This window comes from Lissotriton vulgaris, chromosome 3_1, assembly GCF_964263255.1.
Source record: "Lissotriton vulgaris chromosome 3_1, aLisVul1.2, whole genome shotgun sequence".
Lineage (NCBI taxonomy): Eukaryota > Metazoa > Chordata > Amphibia > Caudata > Salamandridae > Lissotriton > Lissotriton vulgaris.
In genome coordinates, this window is record NC_141689.1 from 350,082,874 (window position 1) to 350,102,058 (window position 19,185).

At 47.2% G+C, this 19,185-nt stretch overlaps 1 protein-coding gene across 2 annotated transcripts in view; it reads right to left on the reverse strand.

Moving 5' to 3' along the window:
• RICTOR (RPTOR independent companion of MTOR complex 2) overlaps positions 1 to 19,185 on the reverse strand; it is a 1,569,237-nt gene that overhangs the window by 326,338 nt on the left and 1,223,714 nt on the right. For both annotated transcript variants that reach the window (XM_086960557.1, XM_086960556.1), the window contains exon 34: positions 14,090 to 14,323. In XM_086960557.1, coding sequence (XP_086816683.1) covers positions 14,090 to 14,323 — 234 coding nt within the window. The remainder of the gene's footprint in view (positions 1 to 14,089; positions 14,324 to 19,185) is intronic.

A 19,185-nucleotide genomic window follows, 5' to 3' on the forward strand; every position in this document is an offset into this window, starting at 1 on the left:
CTAGCCCAGGGGCTGCAGCTGCATAGGTCTGAAAAGACGTCGGGAATCCTCGTAGACGGACCAGGAGCCGGAAGAAAAGATGCTGGCCGGTGACCAGTGAAGAAAGTTCAGTTGGATCCAAGCCTGGATCTCGAAGATAGATGACACCTGAAAGCAGAGGGGACCAAGTTCGAGACTACTAGCCAGTAGTCAGTGGGCACCAGGAGGGCACCGGATGGTAGCCACCTCGACAAGGTGAGTGGGTGACGCTTGAGCTCGAAGATCTCACGGACCAGGAGGCGTTGTCGGCGACCAGGATGGAGGATCGAGCTGTCCCACGAAGTTAGAAGCTGTCGGCGTCGCTGGACCCAGGATTGGGCAACAAAGCCTTGGCAAATTCAAGCCCACGCGGTGGACCTAAAATGGCGTCTGGAGTGGACCAGGAGGGTCCGGGGGGCCTCTCTCGAAGAAGGAAGCAAGGGCCAGCCTGGAGCAACCAGACCAGCAGCAGAGATGTCGTCGGGCGTCGTTCAGAAGGCCACAAGCCAGCCAGCTAGTAGCCAAACAACGCGGTGCACAGCAAACAGCAGAAGGGCCCCACGCAGATCGTGGAGATGCAGGGAGGCTGACCTTGGGTGCTGGAGCTGCGCAGGGTCGGGGCTTCTCGGACCCCAAAGCACTCACCAGTGGAGGACACGGTGGGCTTGCAGTAAAGATGTCGTGCAGTCTTGGCGATCGTCGGTCCCTCGAGGTCTCGTCGCACTCACGGTTCTCAGCTTGGCTGTAGAGGTGAGTAGAGGTCAGAGGTGCCAGGGAAGCCGGGTCTCGTCGAGCTGGGTCGTCGGATTCGTGATGAAGGACTTGCAGCAGACCGCAGTGTTCTTTAGGATGGTGCCCGCTTGATGCAGGGTGACTACTCCTTAGCCACAAGGGAGAATCTTGAAGAAGAAATCGTGAAGTCCTTTCAAAGAAAGTGGTATCTTGATTCCAAAGATGATCTAATTTGAACAGGGGGCCCGCTCCTATCTTTATACTAAAAAAGGGGGCTGACCCGGTGACTAGGTCCTGCCTATGGGTGGGACCAGGAGGGGGGTGGTTACACCCCTCTCCCCTGCCGGACTTCCCCAGGCCAGGGGCTGGTGTGCCCCTGGAACTGGTTCTGACTGGCCTATGCGTAGTGAGCACCGGGGTGCCACTCAGCAGTCACCTTCCTGAAAAGCCCTGCCTACCCAGGATACACAAAACCATGTCTGGGACGGTGCTAGCACCGCCCCGGACAGGAAACCCTTTGTCCAGGCCTCCCTTGCTGGAAGGACTCCCAGCAGCAGGAGGTCAGACTCGTGTCTGTGGTGGCAGCATCCATTTTGTGGAGCTGAGGCTTCAGTTAACTTTAACCGGGGTTCACAGTTACATACATGTCGTGTCCCTCTAGAAGGGTGGAATTGGCGAGGGGTTAGTATTCCAATTCGTATGACACCTTACTCGACATGTTTTGATAAAGCGATACCAAAGATAGCATTTAACCGCGAGGATTATAATGCACTTAAGAGTATATGGTATGCGATATCATGGAACAGCTATTAGGACATGGTTCCGCAAGCTGCAGACAGGCTCAGCTCATGCCAGAGCACCATCTCACACGATTCCAAGCACTCTGCCTTCAGGATTGTCAAGGCCTGCCATAGGAGTGACTGATAGGAATCTGTGTGTCCATTTTAGGGTTAGGTATAGGTATACTACACCTACAGCAAAGGGTGATTACACGACTTTGCCCCAGCTGTCAGGCAGCCAGTTGTGTCAAATTTAGGAGGCCAGCCAGGGGTGGCATAATACATGCTGCAGCCCCTGGCAGCCCTGGGTACACCCATGCCCTGAGTTACAGGGTCTGATAGGGTGGCCCAGTACCAATTGGAAATGTACCTAGGGTACATGGAATCCATTTTAAAGAGAGAGCAGTAGGCCTAGGGTCCTGATTGGCAGGGTCCCAGGTCGACTATGTCCAAAACCAGCTAAAACACAGGGCAAAAAGTTGGGGGCAACCATAGTCAGGATGTACCTTCCTACACCCAGGACCAGAGACGCAGACCCTCTTTGCAGAGACACTGCGACCCTACTCCTCCCTGCTTGTTGATGTACCACATCGCGGTCGTGTTGTCCGTCAGGACTTGTATCGACTGACCGCGAAGGGAAGGGAGGAAGGCCTTGAGCGCCAAACGTATCGCCCGCAACTCTAAAAGGTTGATGTGAAGTAACCTTTCCTCTGGAGACCAAAGACCCTTGACCTCCAGATCCCCCAGATGAGCACCCCGCCCTAGAGTGGATGCATCCGTTATCACCGTGGCCACCGATGGTGGTAGCTGAAAAGGCTTTCCCTGAGACAGATTGTCTTCCACGCCCCACCAAGACAGATCCGCTGCAGTTTCTCTGGAGATCTTCACTGACTCCCTGAGATCTCCGTTGTGCTGATACCACTGCCTGCGGAGGCACCACTGGAGTGCCCTCATGTGCCAGCGTGCATGGTTGACCAACAGAATGCAAGAAGCCATCAGACCGAGCAGGTGAAGGACCTTCAGGACTGGAACAACCGCTCCATTGTAGAATAAAGGAACCATTTCCTGAATGTCGCGAATCCTTTGAGGAGGAGGGAATGCACGACATACAGTAGTGTCCAGTACCGCACCTATGAACAGGTTGCGCTGGGAGGGCACAAGGTGAGATTTGGGCACGTTTATCGAAAAACCCAACCTGTACAACAGCTGCAATGTTTCTTGCAGGTGATGAAGCACCTCTTCGGGCGACTCCGCTTTGATCAGCCAGTCGTCCAGATAGGGGAACACAGGAATCCCCGATCTCCTGAGATGTGCTGCCACCACCGCCATCACCTTGGTGAAAACTCGAGGCGCAGTAGTAAGACAAAACGGAAGGACCGCAAATTGGTAGTGTTGCGATCCCACCGTAAAACGGAGATACTTCCTGTGCGACTTCAGGATCGGGATGTGAAAATACGCATCCTGCAAGTCGATTGACACCATCCAGTCTTTTTCCAACAGCGCTTGAAGAACCTGCGCAAGTGTGAGCATTTTGAACTTCTCCTGCTTGAGATAGAGATTCAAAATCCTGAGGTCCAGGATTGGACGCAACCTGCCATCCTTCTTGGGGATCAGGAAATACCAGGAGTAGCACCCCTGACCCCTCTCCGGGACCACCTCTATCGCACCTTTTCTGAACAGAGCCAGGACTTCTTCCTGCAGGCGAAGCAGGTGGTCTCCGAACAATAACCCTGGCAAGGAGGGTAATTGGGAGGGAACTCCTGGAAAGGAAGTGCATACCCATTTTCTACGAGATTGAGAACCCAAAGATCTGATGTAACCGATTCCCAATCCCGTAGAAAATGAGTAAGCCGACCCCCCACCGGAGCCACATGATCCAGAATGGCGGATCTAGGGCTGCTTTGCTGCAGAGGGAGGGGGTTGATTATTAGAGGAAGTGGAGGAGGAGGAGGCCTGGCGTCCACGACCTCGCCCCTTTTGTTTTCCTCTGTAGGTCTTATACAGAGGATTCTGTCGCTGCTGCTGCTGGCCTTGGATGTAGGAACGAAAAGTGGATCTGCCAAATCCTCTAAACTTCCTAGTTGCAGAACCCCTTGTCTGAAGACCCAAAGAACTCGCCGTCGCCAGGCTCTCCTTGAATCTCTCCAGGGCTACGTCAGCTTTCTTACCAAAGAGACCTGTCCCATCAAATGGCAAGTCCAACAAGGTAGACTGAACATCAGTTGAAAAATCAGAAGATTTAAGCCATGCGGCCCTTCTGGTAGCAACAGTAGAGCCCATAATCCTGGCAACAGAGTCCACCGTGTCCATGCCACTCTGTATTACCATACGGGCTGCAGCCTGAGTATCGGAGACCACTTCGTTAAAGTTCTTCCTATCATCCTCTGGAAGCTTAGATGAGAGTTGTTTCACAGAGTCCATCAATGCATGAACATATCTCCCCAACAGGCAAGTAGCATTAGTGGATTTTAAAGCCATTCTACCTGAGGAGAAAATCTTCTTAGCAGACTGGTCCAATTTTTTAGAGTCCTTGTCTGCCGGCACCTGAGGGAAAGAACCTGCAGCCCTGCTGGAACAAGCAGCCTGCACCACCAGACTCTCCGGAGCAGGATGTGAGGAAAGAAAATCAAGGTCATCAGGAGCCACCCTGTAACGCCTTGCCACCGACCTGGAAACCGCAGGAGCAGTCAAAGGCCTCTTCCAAACCTCCTTTATAGGCTCAGTCAATGCATCAGTGAAAGGAAGAGTAGGCTCTATAATAGAAGAAGGCGAATGTAAAACCTCCGTGAGGATGTTGGGCTTGTACTCAACAGTGGGCAAAGTCAAGCCTAGCAAATCCGCAGCCTTCCTAATCACGACGTGATAGGGTGCAACGTCCTTGGATGGAGTATCCGAAACGGATGGCAAACCCCACTCAGGAGAAAGTTGCAGGCCACTAGCGCTTTGGAGGTCTTCAAAAGAATCCCCCTGATCCTGTAGCTCTCCTTCCTCAACCTCGGAGTCCATATACTCCTTCTCCTCCAAGAGGCATTGAGCTCTGCGCCTCGACCATTCCATGCGGCAAAGACTCTGACGGCGCCGGAGCCGACGTCGAGCGAGGAGCCTGAGGACGGGAAGCACCACGATCCGAATCACCACGAGGCCGATCCGGAGCCGGCGAAGCCGCAAGCGAAGTCGATGACCTCGGCGGCGCCGTACCGAGCCAAGGAGCACAAGGCGTCGGCATAAACGGCATAAAGGGGGCCGGGGCATATGCCTGAGGCACATCTAAATTAAAAGACAATGGACCCATGGGACCTACTGGTGCGCCAGTGGGGTACATAGCCCTCGAATAAACACCAAACATGGCATTTAAAAACTGCGAGGGATCCTGACCTGGACCAGGAAAGGGAGGGTACGAACCCAACGGCCGCTTCGAAGGAGGCTGATCCGGCAAAGGTACACCCTGGCCCTCTTGATTTTCAGGCTCCACAACCGGAGTCGGAGCTCGAGGAACCTCTTCTTCTTCATGCACCGAAGAATTGTGCAACTCCAGATCTGGTTCCTGCTCCTGAACAGGAGAACCTACATGAGACAGTGCCGGTGAAGGAGACACAAAGTCCTTATGATGTTTACGAGACTTCTTCTTCGAATCCGAAGACTCCTTGCCAGAGTGATGTTTAGAGCGATGCTTACTCCTCTTATGCTTCTTCCTCGAGGAGCTCGAAGCATGGCCCGAAGCCGACTTGGATCCAGACCTTGACCTCTCTCGGGATCTCGACCTCGCTCTGGACCTCGACCTCGAAGCCGACCTCGACTTCGACCGCGACATCTGCCTCGACTTTGAGCGCCTGGAAACCGACCTCGAAGACCTTCCAGCTTCTCTTTCCTTCACCTTCGCAAGAAGAAGCTTCGCCTCCCGCTCTCGCAAGGCCTTGGGGTTCATCTTGAAGCAGGAACGACAGTTCTTAACATCATGGTCCGACCCAAGACACCACAGACAGTCTGAATGCGGATCAGTGATCGACATCATTCGGGCACAGGAACCACATTGCTTGAACCCCGTCTTCGACGGCATCCTCGACGAAGAAGAAATTCTCAAAAGAGAAACTGTAACACCAAATAGCAACAAGATACCAAAAGTATCGCAGAAGATCCCAGAAACCGCTAGCGTCGACGACGCGGAAAAAAGGGAACTGACGTCATCACGCCGACGTGGGCCTTATGAGGAGTCGGTGACGTCAGACTGAGTCGTGCGCAATGCCGTGCTCCTATGACGTCGTCCACGCCGGCGTGCTACAAAGAATTTTCCGAACGTTGCTGGCGCAAGAGGGATATTCACAAGGTGAGGAATCCACACGGCAGATGTATCTATCAGAAATTCCTATATACATCACGAAATGTAGTGACTTTTTTGATAATTTGAGTTCCTCTTGTCTTAAGCATTATTGTGGCCTTTGTCCCATGTGGAAGCTTATGGAGGCTGATCGTCCAGACTTGTGCATCTATTTCATTTTCTAAACTACAATGAATTTATTGAGATGATGAGTACGATAATTGTTGCCTCAGGCATCTTCTTGTAAATCAATTACTGTTTACATTTATAGGGGTGTTGTGTATTCAAAGAATATGTAACACCATCACTGTTCTTCCACTAATAAAAATTTAACTGGTGACAAGGTAAGGTCAAGTTTCAAAGTTAAAACAAATTGCAGTATACCTTTATATTTGATAAAGTACTACATATTCCATAACATAGTGAAAGGCTTGGTGATTGAGCACAGAAGTTCTTTCTAATAGGCGAAAAACCATAAAAGAAATATGCCCTGACTCATTTACCTTTTCTGCCGCCACCGCCACGAGTCATTTTAACAGCAGCGAAGGCTCCAGGGGACGCCGCCGACACCGCCAAGAGTCCCAGGACACCGGACTCCGCGCCGCCGCTCCGGGAGACCACAAATCCCGGCAGGCCTCGCGGCGGCGCGTGCACAGTGACGCGGTCGCGCTCCTGAGAGCGCAAAGAGCAGCATAAAAGCTGCAGAGACCCGGCAAGCGGGGGAGTCATTTACCTTTTCTGCCGCCACCGCCACGAGTCATTTTAACAGCAGCGAAGGCTCCAGGGGACGCCGCCGACACCGCCAAGGGTCCCAGGACACCGGACTCCGCGCCGCCGCTCCGGGAGACCACAAATCCCGGCAGGCCTCGCGGCGGCGCGTGCACAGTGACGCGGTCGCGCTCCTGAGAGCGCAAAGAGCAGCATAAAAGCCGGAGAGACCCGGCAAGCGGGGGAGTCATTTACCTTTTCTGCCGCCACCGCCACGAGTCATTTTAACAGCAGCGAAGGCTCCAGGGGACGCCGCCGACACCGCCAAGAGTCCCAGGACACCGGACTCCGCGCCGCCGCTCCGGGAGACCACAAATCCCGGCAGGCCTCGCGGCGGCGCGTGCACAGTGACGCGGTCGCGCTCCTGAGAGCGCAAAGAGCAGCATAAAAGCCGGAGAGACCCGGCAAGCGGGGGAGTCATTTACCTTTTCTGCCGCCACCGCCACGAGTCATTTTAACAGCAGCGAAGGCTCCAGGGGACGCCGCCGACACCGCCAAGAGTCCCAGGACACCGGACTCCGCGCCGCCGCTCCGGGAGACCACAAATCCCGGCAGGCCTCGCGGCGGAGCGTGCACAGTGACGCGGTCGCGCTCCTGAGAGCGCAAAGAGCAGCATAAAAGCCGGAGAGACCCCGCGTCGCGGGACGCGAGCGGGACGCCCGGGGCGAAGCCCGGGCTAAGGGCGGGCCCTCTATGGCCCTCTAGGGGCCTGAAGTGGCCGGGTCGGGCCACCCCCCCAAGCACGCCCTACGGAAGCCTTAAGTATAATCAGAGAAAAGTGGCTGTTAACACTGCACAAAGATGACCAAAACCTGTAAAACCCCGATGGCCACACGATCAACCAGCAGATTAAAAACAGTGAGTACACCTTTGCCTACTATCACTGCTATAGATAAAATGCTCCAAAAAACAATCAATGTTGTGGCGGATGCCATTCAGGACACTGAGAGGAGGCTCTCTTTGACGCCTAACTTATGTTTCCCAGATTTGTCCTCACATACTAGTACAGAAGATCCAAATATGGAGGACACGGCCTCATCACAGGAGTCCCTTCTAATGCAATCATTTTCAGAGCTACCAAGATCACACATAAAGGAAAAACCTTCTAATTCTTCTTCCATGGAGCTATTAGCGAATACCCTGGATAACAGCCTTATGATACTAACTAGTAGTGCAAATAACATCCAGCAAGCAAAAGATCCAGCTTCCGCACTGGAAGTTCACACTGTGGAGATTGCCCCATTAGCCATTGCTATAACTGAAACCCAACCACCAAAACAATGCAACCCTCCAATATCCAAGAGAAAAAAGCCCAGAATCATACTTCCTAAAAGGAAAATCCACCACATATCAGGCAAACCCAAGCGATCGCTTAAAGACATGTGGCAGAAGAATAGTCTAGAGAAACTCCCTGTCTCAACGCGGGGTGGACCCCTATCAATTTCCCCACTAGTCTACGATGCATGTGGAAATACTAATTCCAAAACAGGTACTTCCTTAGTTAATGAGGAAACAGGACACATTGAGAAGCAGAGTAGTGCGATCTTGCCAACAATGAGAGAGATCGAAGCCTTAATCAAAACAATTCTACAACCCATTAGCCATCAGATCGATAACATAGAAAGGGCGCTGAGTAAATTTGAGCGGGCACAGAATGATATATCCTCTAGTATCCTCAGATTGCTTAAAACAACTAACACGCCTACCACCTTTGTTCCATCTTCATCAACCCTTAATGTAAAAAACTCAAAAACATTGAAACAAGTAGATAACTCATCAAAGAACACAGGAAAACTAAATAATCCACAACCTCAGAGCCTACCCTTAACCGTTCAAACGCCAAATTCACAATCAGCTTCCACCACTACTATGATCACAAATATACCCATGCTTGACACACCAAATACCCAAATAGACGAGGATGATAGCGAGTGGGCTGCAGAGGGTCACCTACCTAGTACTAACGTAGGCATATCTGAGGATAAAAGTCGCACGGCCCCTCCTAAAGGTAACACTCAACTCAAAGACATAGGAACACAGCCTGCCAGACCTATTACAACACGTCCACTAACACATATTAACCTGCCACCACAGTCCAACCCCTATACAATAGTTATGATTGGGGTGCCAAAAGTTGCTGACAACAGGGAGGAAACACGGGAGGAACTGAGGAACAAAGCAATGCAATGGCTTTCCATACATAGGCCCCTCCCCCCAAACATAATAGGTACCATCCAACACGTTAAAAGAGTAGAGTGGGTGGGCACTCGCTTTAAATCCACAGAGGGTGACTGTATCGTGGTCACCTTCAAATATCTAGGACCGGCGAAATTCATCGCAGGATGGAGAAGCCCTGGGACAAAAAGCTTGATTCGAACCATGGGTCTTAGCTACTTCTATCCAGTCCGTTCAGATACTTACAGGAATAAAACAAACTACAATTATACCCAAGAAGGATCTTACAGGACACAGCAGAATAATCAACCCTGGCCGGCCTTTGTCCCACCCCGCCCAGACACACCAATGGGCCTAGACCAACATCTATATTCATATTCATGGGGAAATAAAGCCCATAATTACCAACCAATAGAAATAGCTGAACGTCATGGGCATGGTTTCCATCGAGCCTTTAACCACACTACCTCACAATATAATGACTACGGGTTCCCTACAGCCAACCGATACGATGCTCTTCTCAGCCACGACCAATTGGAAGAGGTTGACTGACTGTCATCTGACTTGTTTCCCGTTTCACTTTCTGAGAAAACAAACAGCCAGGTAGAAAATATGAGGACTCGACCTAAAACATCTAATTCCCCAGTGGTCATTCCATCCAACACCACCTTCACGATGAGACTAAGCCACTCAGTTAGCCCTAAAGCAAATCAAGCCCCGGCCTTCTTAGAGGATGAGGCAGGTATTTCTCCCACAACGACAGCTTGCCAACCTCAGGTATCACCTGTAACTCCAAGGACGAACCCTGTGATAAGGGACAATCCAGAACTGTGCTCTCTATCTGTCACAACATCTGCATTAAACTTAGAGCACTATGTCCCCAATACAATCAAAATACTGTCTTGGAATATCGCAGGATTGGCCTCAAAAATTAATGACCCGTCGTGGGAAGTCCTTGTTAAAAAATACACCATCCTGTGTTTCCAAGAAACATGGCTAACAGAAAACAACACCTTCATTGAGGGATTCCAAAGTTTTTTTGTTCCCGCATCCCCTTCCCCCAGCGGCAGAGCAAAGGGGGGCTTGGCAATATTCATTAGTCTGTCCCTCAAAATGCAGATTAACCAAGTGCAGTTGGATAACAGGAACATGCAGGTACTGACTCTCAGAAGGGGCAAGAAAGCTATAACTCTAATTAACTTCTACAACTCTGTCGCAAATTCGAATGACTGTAATATTGTCAGATTTGAAAGTTACCTAAATGAATTTGGATCAAAATTACCACAGGATAAAATTCTTCTTGGTGACTTTAACACACACATTTGCGGTAATCCTCTCTTAACCACTTTGGGATCCTTGGGCTGCGGACTTAGAACAGGCCCTCATTTCACACATTGCCATCGTGGAACTAAACTAAACACTCTAACGGATACCATGAACTTGACCATGGCACTATCTATGAAAGACGACTCCTTTTCCTTCAAAGATCCAACCTACAAAGGATCTGAGTCAGGGTCTTTTATAGATCATATTCTCCTTTCTGCTGGGGTTGCCCAACAGGTTTCAAACTTCGATATTCTTGATAGCATTCATAGTGATCACAATCCTTTGCACCTTGAACTGCAATGCGGCCCCTCAGTGCTCCATAAAAACATTAAGGACCCTGGGGCACTTAAGTTGGTCAACAATAACCGCCGCTTAAAATGGAATCTGGTAAACAGCAACAAATTGTATGAGGCCGTTGCTTTACATTGCGAACATGAACTTAAGCTCTGTGCTACAAATTCCGCTCCACCAGAATCTATTTTATCCGCCTTTGCTGTAGTGTCCAAAAGAATAGATCAACTATTGACTGTAACAACCAAGGGATCAATTGCTCAACACCCTCGTTGGTTTGATCATGCTTGTTCTTCCGCAAATCGCAAATTAAAAGCTGCTCTTAAAAACAAACCGAGAGATTCTGCACTTATTAAGGCCCTTCGAGCAGACTACAAAAACGCCCTTGCCTCACGCAAAAAGTCAATTAAAACTAAAACATGGGAATCTTTGCTCGACCCCTCCACCTTGGGCAACAGCTCAAAATTCTGGAGCATAATAAATAAACCACTTTTTGGCGACCCAAATGATGAGAGTCTCGGTACAGTCATACCGGAGAATGAATGGATCACTCACTTTGGAGCTATCTTCAAGAGCGACGCCCCACAGTCTCCAGAACCATTTCATCTCCCTGAAAGCAGTCCGCTACATTTTTCAACTAAAGAGATTGAACTAGGGATACTTGGTCTATCCAGTAACAAAGCCCCGGGCCCTGATGGTCTTCCACCTGACCTATTCAAATCTAATACCACCTTATGGGCTCCCATTCTCACATCTGTCATCAATGCCGGGGTCGAAGTGGGGGCTCCTAAATCTTGGGGAGCATCTACTATCGTCCCTGTTTACAAAAAGGGGGACAGAGCAAAAGCGGCCTGTTACAGACCAATCTCCCTGATAAACTCTGTTGCGAAGGTAGTGGGCGGGATTCTACTAAGGAGGCTGAATGCATGGGCCAAACAACACAACATAATGACCCCTGCACAGTACGGATTCAGACCAGGACATGCAACAACTACACAGTGTCTGAATTTATATCTAATAAGTGGTAAATACACCCAAGCAAGAGAGGGAACTTTGTATATGGCCTTTATGGACCTTTCCTCGGCTTTTGACTGTGTCGATAGGAGCAAATTATGGGAAGTCCTGCAAAATATGGGCGTAGAAAATAACTTGATCAACTTTCTGGCCGATTTACACAACGACACCCGTGCAAATGTGCGTTTCACAAAAGACATGAAAGTCACGAGAGATTTTAAAATTAACCGGGGAGTCAGGCAGGGCTGTATTTTAGCACCTTTTCTTTTTAATTTATATATAAATGGACTTGAAGATCACTTGGTAAAAACAGAAACGGATTACCCCCAAATTGGGAAAACAGGCGTACCGGTCCTGTTGTATGCGGACGACGCCGTTCTCTTATCCAGAACCGCACTCGGACTCCAAAAATTACTGGATTCCTTTTTTCAATTCATGTCCTCACGTGGCCTAAACATTAACAATTCCAAATCTTTTGTTATGACGGTTGGATTAACTCCCAAAAAACGATACCCCTTCTCAGTCAATGGGGAAAACATACCACTAACAAAAACATTTTCGTATTTGGGAGTACTGTTTGACCACAAACTCAAATGGGGCCCCGCCATAACTAAAAAGAAAGGCGAAATATTGAGGACCAACTCTGGTATAATGGATTTTGCTCGTAAATTGGGTAACACTCCAGTGTCCGCCATATTGAAGCTTTATCAGGCAAAAAGTGTTGCGGTGGCATGTTACGGAAGTGAACTGTGGGGGTTCCTACCAGTAGATACCCTAGTGACTCTTGAAAACAACTTTCTGAAACAGGTCATGAGCTTGCCAAAGAGTACCGCAAACTTCTCTGTACATGAGGAACTGGGCACCCCGTATCTAGCTGACAAAATCGCTGCCAACCCTTTGCTTTGCTGGTTAAGCTGTTGGCGCAATATATCTATTCCATTGACTCATAACATCCTAGCTGAAGCCCTTACTTGGGAAGGACAACTTAAGTTACCCTGGTTGAAATACATTCGAAACTGCTGTAAAGATCTGGGTAGATTAGACCTTTACTTAACACCCCAGAACTCCACCAAGCAAGATGTCAATTTCGTAAAAAACACTTTTTATCTGAAGCGACAACTCGACAGGGAAGAAACTGAGTTTAAAAAGTCCAGCGTAAGGAGCCACGCACTAATAAAGACCTGTGTGTTCTCAGAACCTTACTTATCATGGAATATATCCAGATATGAACGCTTTTTGCTGAGCAGATTTCGATTTGATCTCTACCATCTGCTCTTAGCTGTGCCAAGTGGAGCCCATAGAGGTCAAGTGTTGCCAGCTTGCGGCTGCGACAATAAGTCTCCGCAAGACTTGGCTCACTTTTTATTCCTATGTTCTTATTACTCAAGTCCACGTAATATGTTTTTAAAACCGTTGCTTAAAAAGATGAATTTTATACAAATTAAGCCTGCACTGCTATACCTTCAAATGTTGCATGAAGACAGTACTTTTTTTATCTGCAAGTTTTTAAAAACAGCCTTGAAGTATAGATTGAGTATGGAAGGATGACTCCAAACTGAATTATATTACAGATACAATTTCGTCTTGATTAAGTATATCCACATAGGACTACTGTATCTTGTCTTTTTTAAAAATAATAAATAAATTGCTCATTTTTTTTTCTCATATGGTTAACGGAAGATAATTTTTTTTCTTTCTATGAATGAATTGTATATTACTGTATTATGTGCTTTTATGACTGCTTCTTTGTCAGTCGAATAAAGAAATTTTGAATTGAATTGAATATGCCCTGACAAGTGTGGGATGCTTTACTTTTAAGTGAGGATGTTAATGTGGACAACAGTTTCGGAGATAATCCCAAAAATATATACCCACATCCGTGTACTGTTTAGAACTTCGCCAGGATGATCAAGGAAAGCAGTGCTGTTTATGCCTGGCTGTAAAAGGAGGAGAAGATGAGCAACATATGTCTTGTCAGGTACCAACCGAAAATAACTAACAAATAAAAACTACACTGAACTACAAAAAGAAAATGTTATCAGAGACTGTGTAGCCAGGAAAGAAAATACTTTTATAAGTATGTGGATAGAATAAAAACTACAGGTTATGGTTTGTGTGGACTGAAAAACTGGGCAAATGGAATCTATGAAACTTCTAACACTGCCATTCTGCTGGAGCTCAGGCCCACTAGAAACAGAATAATTTCCAGAATCAACAGCTAGCAATGAAAACTAAATATATTTGATGATGAGGGAAGAAAGGTTCCCTGCTTTTGGCTAAACTACATTGATTTATGTGGGCATCATAGCATTTTTCTCAGGTAGTATAACTCTACATGAGAAAAATGCGACAATGCCCACTTTTCGAAAAAAATCCACCCTGAAAATGTGCACCATGTATTTTTAGGGCAGACAACAGATGCACCAGCACTTTCTAGGTTTCTAAATTTGAAATATAGAATAAATAGATTAGATACAAATTGTGGCATATATCAGTTACATATGTTAGCCCATCATAAATAACTAAAAGAGTTATAGATAAAAATGTTACATTGTAATGTTAAATATACCACGTTGACTAAATCAAATGTTGCATACCTGCATGTAGGTGGTAAAATTGTATTCAACGGTTGAGAAGTTTAACAGTAAAATAAATTACAAGGAATTCTAACCTGCACGAGTAAATGCAGAATTCACTTGGTTGGTATGTTGAGAGCCCACTAACTTCAAACAGACACAGTATAAGCAGTTACTGTCTGTGTGTTCCTGTAACCCTGTGTCTTCTGTGTTTTCAAGAAATTGGGAGGCATCTGAACGACTCGAGTTCATTATCTCAGAGAGACTGATCTGTTGTCGCAAAGACTGGAATGGATTTTTTACAGCATCAGCAGTACTAGGTGGAAGACCTGTAGGTAAATAACAAAATATTGCGATGATTAGTTGCTGATAAAACTGATCAACAGTACATTTAGCAACTGTAACATAACAGACTGATCTTTCATATTATTTTGATGATAGTCATTGCTTATACAAATGGCACCGCTCTGGGTTTTTGGAACTTTTTCATAATGCATGCATTTAGGCAACAGGAGAGATGACACACGGGGCATAACCGTCACCCTCTTCCTCTGTAACAAATCAAGTTGCTTACCTTCAGGAACCATTTTGGTGAATATGCATTTTCTACAGATTCTTCGTTTTGAACCCAGTCATAAGGGCTGCATAGGGATTAGTATTTGAAAGATGACTTACTGTTAGGTCATGAAACATCTGGCTTAGTTTTCTCAGATTTGAAATGTGAACACAAGATTGCATGGGGTTCCATCATGCTTTAGACCTAGGCGTCACAGACATTATTAATTTATTTATTGAGAGTTTTGTAAAACACATACCTGTCCTAAGGAATTAGAGAACTGCACGGTATAAAGCCACAGCAGAATAAAGGAAAGACCATTAGCATGTTATATGAGGTGAGGAAATACACCCCTCAAAATGTTGATAAGAAGAGAGAAAAGTGGAGCTTGCAGATTCACTGCTATAGAGAAAGTCCATAATAATCATCATTAAATAAGCATGCCCAAGTCAGTACATTAGGTATTTATGAGAGTCTGTACTAGATATCGGTGGTATTGATGTAAATCCGATCGAAAAAGGAAAACATATCTAAGAAACAATTTGCGCTCTGGATCAGAATACTCTCCATGGCAAAGAAGAATAGGTTACTTACATTTGGTGAAACCTTATCTGGTAGTGACTATCTAGCTGCAGACTACTTACCTTGGAATTATCCTCAGACTGGAAATTTTCGAGAGGTACCCCAGCGTGCTAGTAGGCGTCATCGTTCAGTTCCATGTTGGCCTCGGCAGAAATGATGCACTTGGTACTTATATAGGTGCCACCACGGCACACAGTTAATTTTCATGACTTTCCACGAGAGGAGCGCGGACCCACACTGAATACTGCCAATAGGTGTGAGCTACTAGGGCCACTCATACGACAAAGCTCTAATTTATTAATGAGGTCTCAGAGTGGGGAGGATGGGATAGACTGTATGGAATCTGCGGCTAGATCGATCTCTACCAGATGTAGTCATTGTCAAAGATAAGTAACTTGTTCATCTGATAAGAGACTTCTAGCCAAAAATTCCGTACCTTACAATAGATACCCAAGCAATACCTCCCCATAGGGGGGTGGGGGTCTGTGAATCCAACTCAGACCACAAAGTCATGCAGGACAGAATGGGCAAAATGTCTATCTCAACAGACCTGAATGTCTAAGCAGTGATGCTTTGTGAATGTGTACAGTGAAGCCCACATTGCAGCCTGACAGATGTTCAGGACTGGAACTACATGGTCTAACGCAGTGGTCGTAGCTTTGGCTCTGGTAGAATGAGTGCGCAAGTCCTCAGGTAGTTGATTTTTGGCCAATGTGTAGCTGATTTTTATGCAAAGTACAATCCATTGAGAGATGGTTTGTTTCTGCACAGCCTTCTCTTTCTTAGCCCCAATATACCCAACGAAAAGTTGGACAGCCACCCAGAATTTTTTTGTGCAGTCAAGGTAGAACAACAATGTTGTTCTAGGATCCTTACGGAGTCTCTCCTGTTCTTTAGTAAGAAGAGGCAGAGCAGGGTAATCGTCTGGCCTACTTTGAAAGGGTGGATTACCTTTTGGGAGGAAGGAGGCACGTGTCTGGAACACCAGTTTGTCAGGATAAAAAGCAGTGTAAGCGGGTGCACAGAGAGAGCCTGCAACTTGCTGACCTTCCCGGTCGATATAATGACCACCTGACAGGCAGGCTTGATAGTAAATAATTTAAAAGGGCAGTTGTGTATCAGCTCAAAAGGAGTGTGTAGAAAAGTGGCACTTTTTGACAGTCACCACCAATTTTTGCTCACTAGTAATGATGCTGATCGATAGTGCACTGGGTCCCTGCTAACCCGGCCCCGGTGCCAGTGCTCTTTCCCTAAAAACAAGACAAATGCTTAATTACAAACCAATCGGCAAGGACTTTAGCACCCTTGTAACTACCCTTGGCACCCCTAGTACCCAAGGCATGGGAAGTAAAGAGGATCCCTAAGGGCTGCTGCCGGTATTATGCCACCTACAGGGACCCAAGCATAAACTGAATTCAGACTGCCATTGCAGGATACGTGACATGGTGCAAGCCATTCCGAAAACACGACATTTCCCATCCCCTGTGTGCAAAGCCCAAGTACAACGCATGTACTATATGTAAGTCACCCCTACAGCAAGCCTTTAAGCAAGGGCACATCTGCTTGAGCAGATATGCTCTTGTGATGTCTAACTAAATTACTAGACATTGCAAGTATTCAGGAAGCCATTTTAAATGTTTGTGCTGGCCATTGGCCATTACGAGTTACCCATCTACATATTTGCTTCACAGAAAATACTAATGTTTGGTATAAAATATTTTGTCTTAATGAATCCATACTGATGCCAGGATTGGAATTATGAAGACATGCACCCAGAGGGCACCTTATAGGTGCCCCATGTATATCTACTAGTCACTTAGTGTGTTGGCTGACTGGTATCATCCAGCCTGCCACCACAGACTAGTTTCTGACCCTCTACAGGAGAGAGCCCGCGCTCTCTGAGGCCAGGAGCAATTCCTGCCCAGCAGAAGGTGATCACTCCTTCTCCAGCAATATGGTTAGAAGATTAACACCTCAAGGCCAGAGGATTCAAAGCTTCTACCGCCTTTGAAATGCAACCCAAGCTTCCACCAGACCTGCGGAATCCCAGCCCCGCCTTGCCCTGAGGCCCATTTGGCACCAGAGCAGGTGGGAAATTAGATATTCAGGAGGTGTGTTTCACCTACAGGCTGGTCCCACCCCTAAGGCGGGCTACCTGAAGTGGACAGCCAGAGAAGGATTTTACCATCTTGCTTTTGATGAAAATAGAGAATTCTGGGTCAGGGTTATGCTAGCTCCCCCACAGGAAGTGGTCATACAGGGGGTGTAGTCAACCCAGTGGTAGGTAGCCCACTGGCTACTATTCTATAAATACCCCATATAGAGTATTTATGGGTCTCCCCAACATCAGACCTACAGATAAGTCTACCTGGGAAGGAGTAGTTTCTTACCTGTAACTTCAGTTCTCTTGTGGGGGTATTTCTGTGATAGTCATAATCATGTGAATAGTCCGCTCATGTGCGTGGACCCCGGAGCACTTCATTAGATATATTTTCTCTTCATCTTCAGCCTTTCTTCAGGTAGGCCTGCATAGACACTTAAGAGATACAAAGACAATAATGAAGCCTAACCAACTAAGCTACACTGGCCATTACTTCATCTTGAAGGGAAAAAAAGATAGCTAGTTTATCTTTTAAATGTAGCAATTTTTACTGAGTTTACACATAGAAAACTCCCCTTCACAATACTCCTTTTTCATGATAGAGATGAGAAGGGTTGGACAGTGAAGCCCCCCATAGGCTGCCATTATGTGTCTTCAAATGGGTACAGTGCCTTTAGGAGTCTCCAGAGACCCCCGGTATCCCATGATGCACAGCCAGAGGCAGTTAGTTTCAATTCTTTTGGAAGGCGTACAAAGCAGTGCCTGCTGAGTCTTGGGTATGTCTGTGCTTGCCACCAGGGAGGCGGGCGGGTTGCTTATGACTATCACGGAAATACCCCTACAGGAGAACTGAAGTTACAGGTAAGAAACTACTCTCTTGTAGGGGATTTCAGTGTATAGTCATAATGCACAAGTTACTACTTGTGTAACAATATTGAATATGCTACTTACCAGTATGCATCTGTTCTTGGCATGTAGGGCTGCTGACATTCATATCTGCGCATAGATCGCCACCTAGTGTTGGGTCCGGATGATCGCATATTGTTGTCTTGGAAGAGTCTTCGAAGTATCACGAGATAGGTGGCTCCTCCCCTGGACTACAGTGCGCATGGGCATCAACTCCATCCTCAGATTGTATTTAGCTATTGTGGCCAAGATGGAGTGAAACTAAGTGAATGATGACCATGCTAGAAGTATGTGTGAATGCTGCAGCCGCTACAGGCGCCGGGGAGGAGGGCGGGCAATATGAATGTCAGCAGCCCTACATGCCAAGAACAGATGCATACTGGTAAGTAGCATATTCGGTTCGAGGCATGTGGGCTGCTGAATTCATATCTGTGCATAGAATACATAGCAGTCCCTCCATTAACGGCGGCCGCCCGTGCCAGCTGCAGCAGTTTGGAAAAGTGTTTTTAGAACAGCCTGCCCTACAGCTGCCTGCTGTTTGGAGTGCACATCAACACAGTAATGTTTTGTAAATGTGTGTGTGGTAGAATATGTGGCTGCTCTACATATGTCTTCCAAAGGAATATTTCCAAGCAAAGCCATGGAGGCCCCCAACTTTCGGGTGGAGTGGGCCCGTGGTGGAATGGTGAGAGTGCGCTTGGCTTTATGATAGCAGATCTGAATACATTTAACGATCCACCTGGCTATACCAGCCTTGGAAATGGGGTTACCTTTGTGTTGTGGCGCAAAGGCAACAAAGAGTTGTTTAGTCTTCCTAAAATCCTTGGTCCTATCGATGTATTACATTAGGGCCCTTTTGACGTCAAGTGTGTGGAATATTCTCTCCGCCTATGACTTTGGATTTTGGAAGAACACAGGCAGTTCTATAGTCTGGTTTATATGGAACTGAGACACTACCTTAGGAAGGAATTTAGGGTGAGTGCGAAGCACCACCCATTAAGAATGAATTTGAATAAATGGCTCTTGGATAGTTAGTGCCTGGAGTT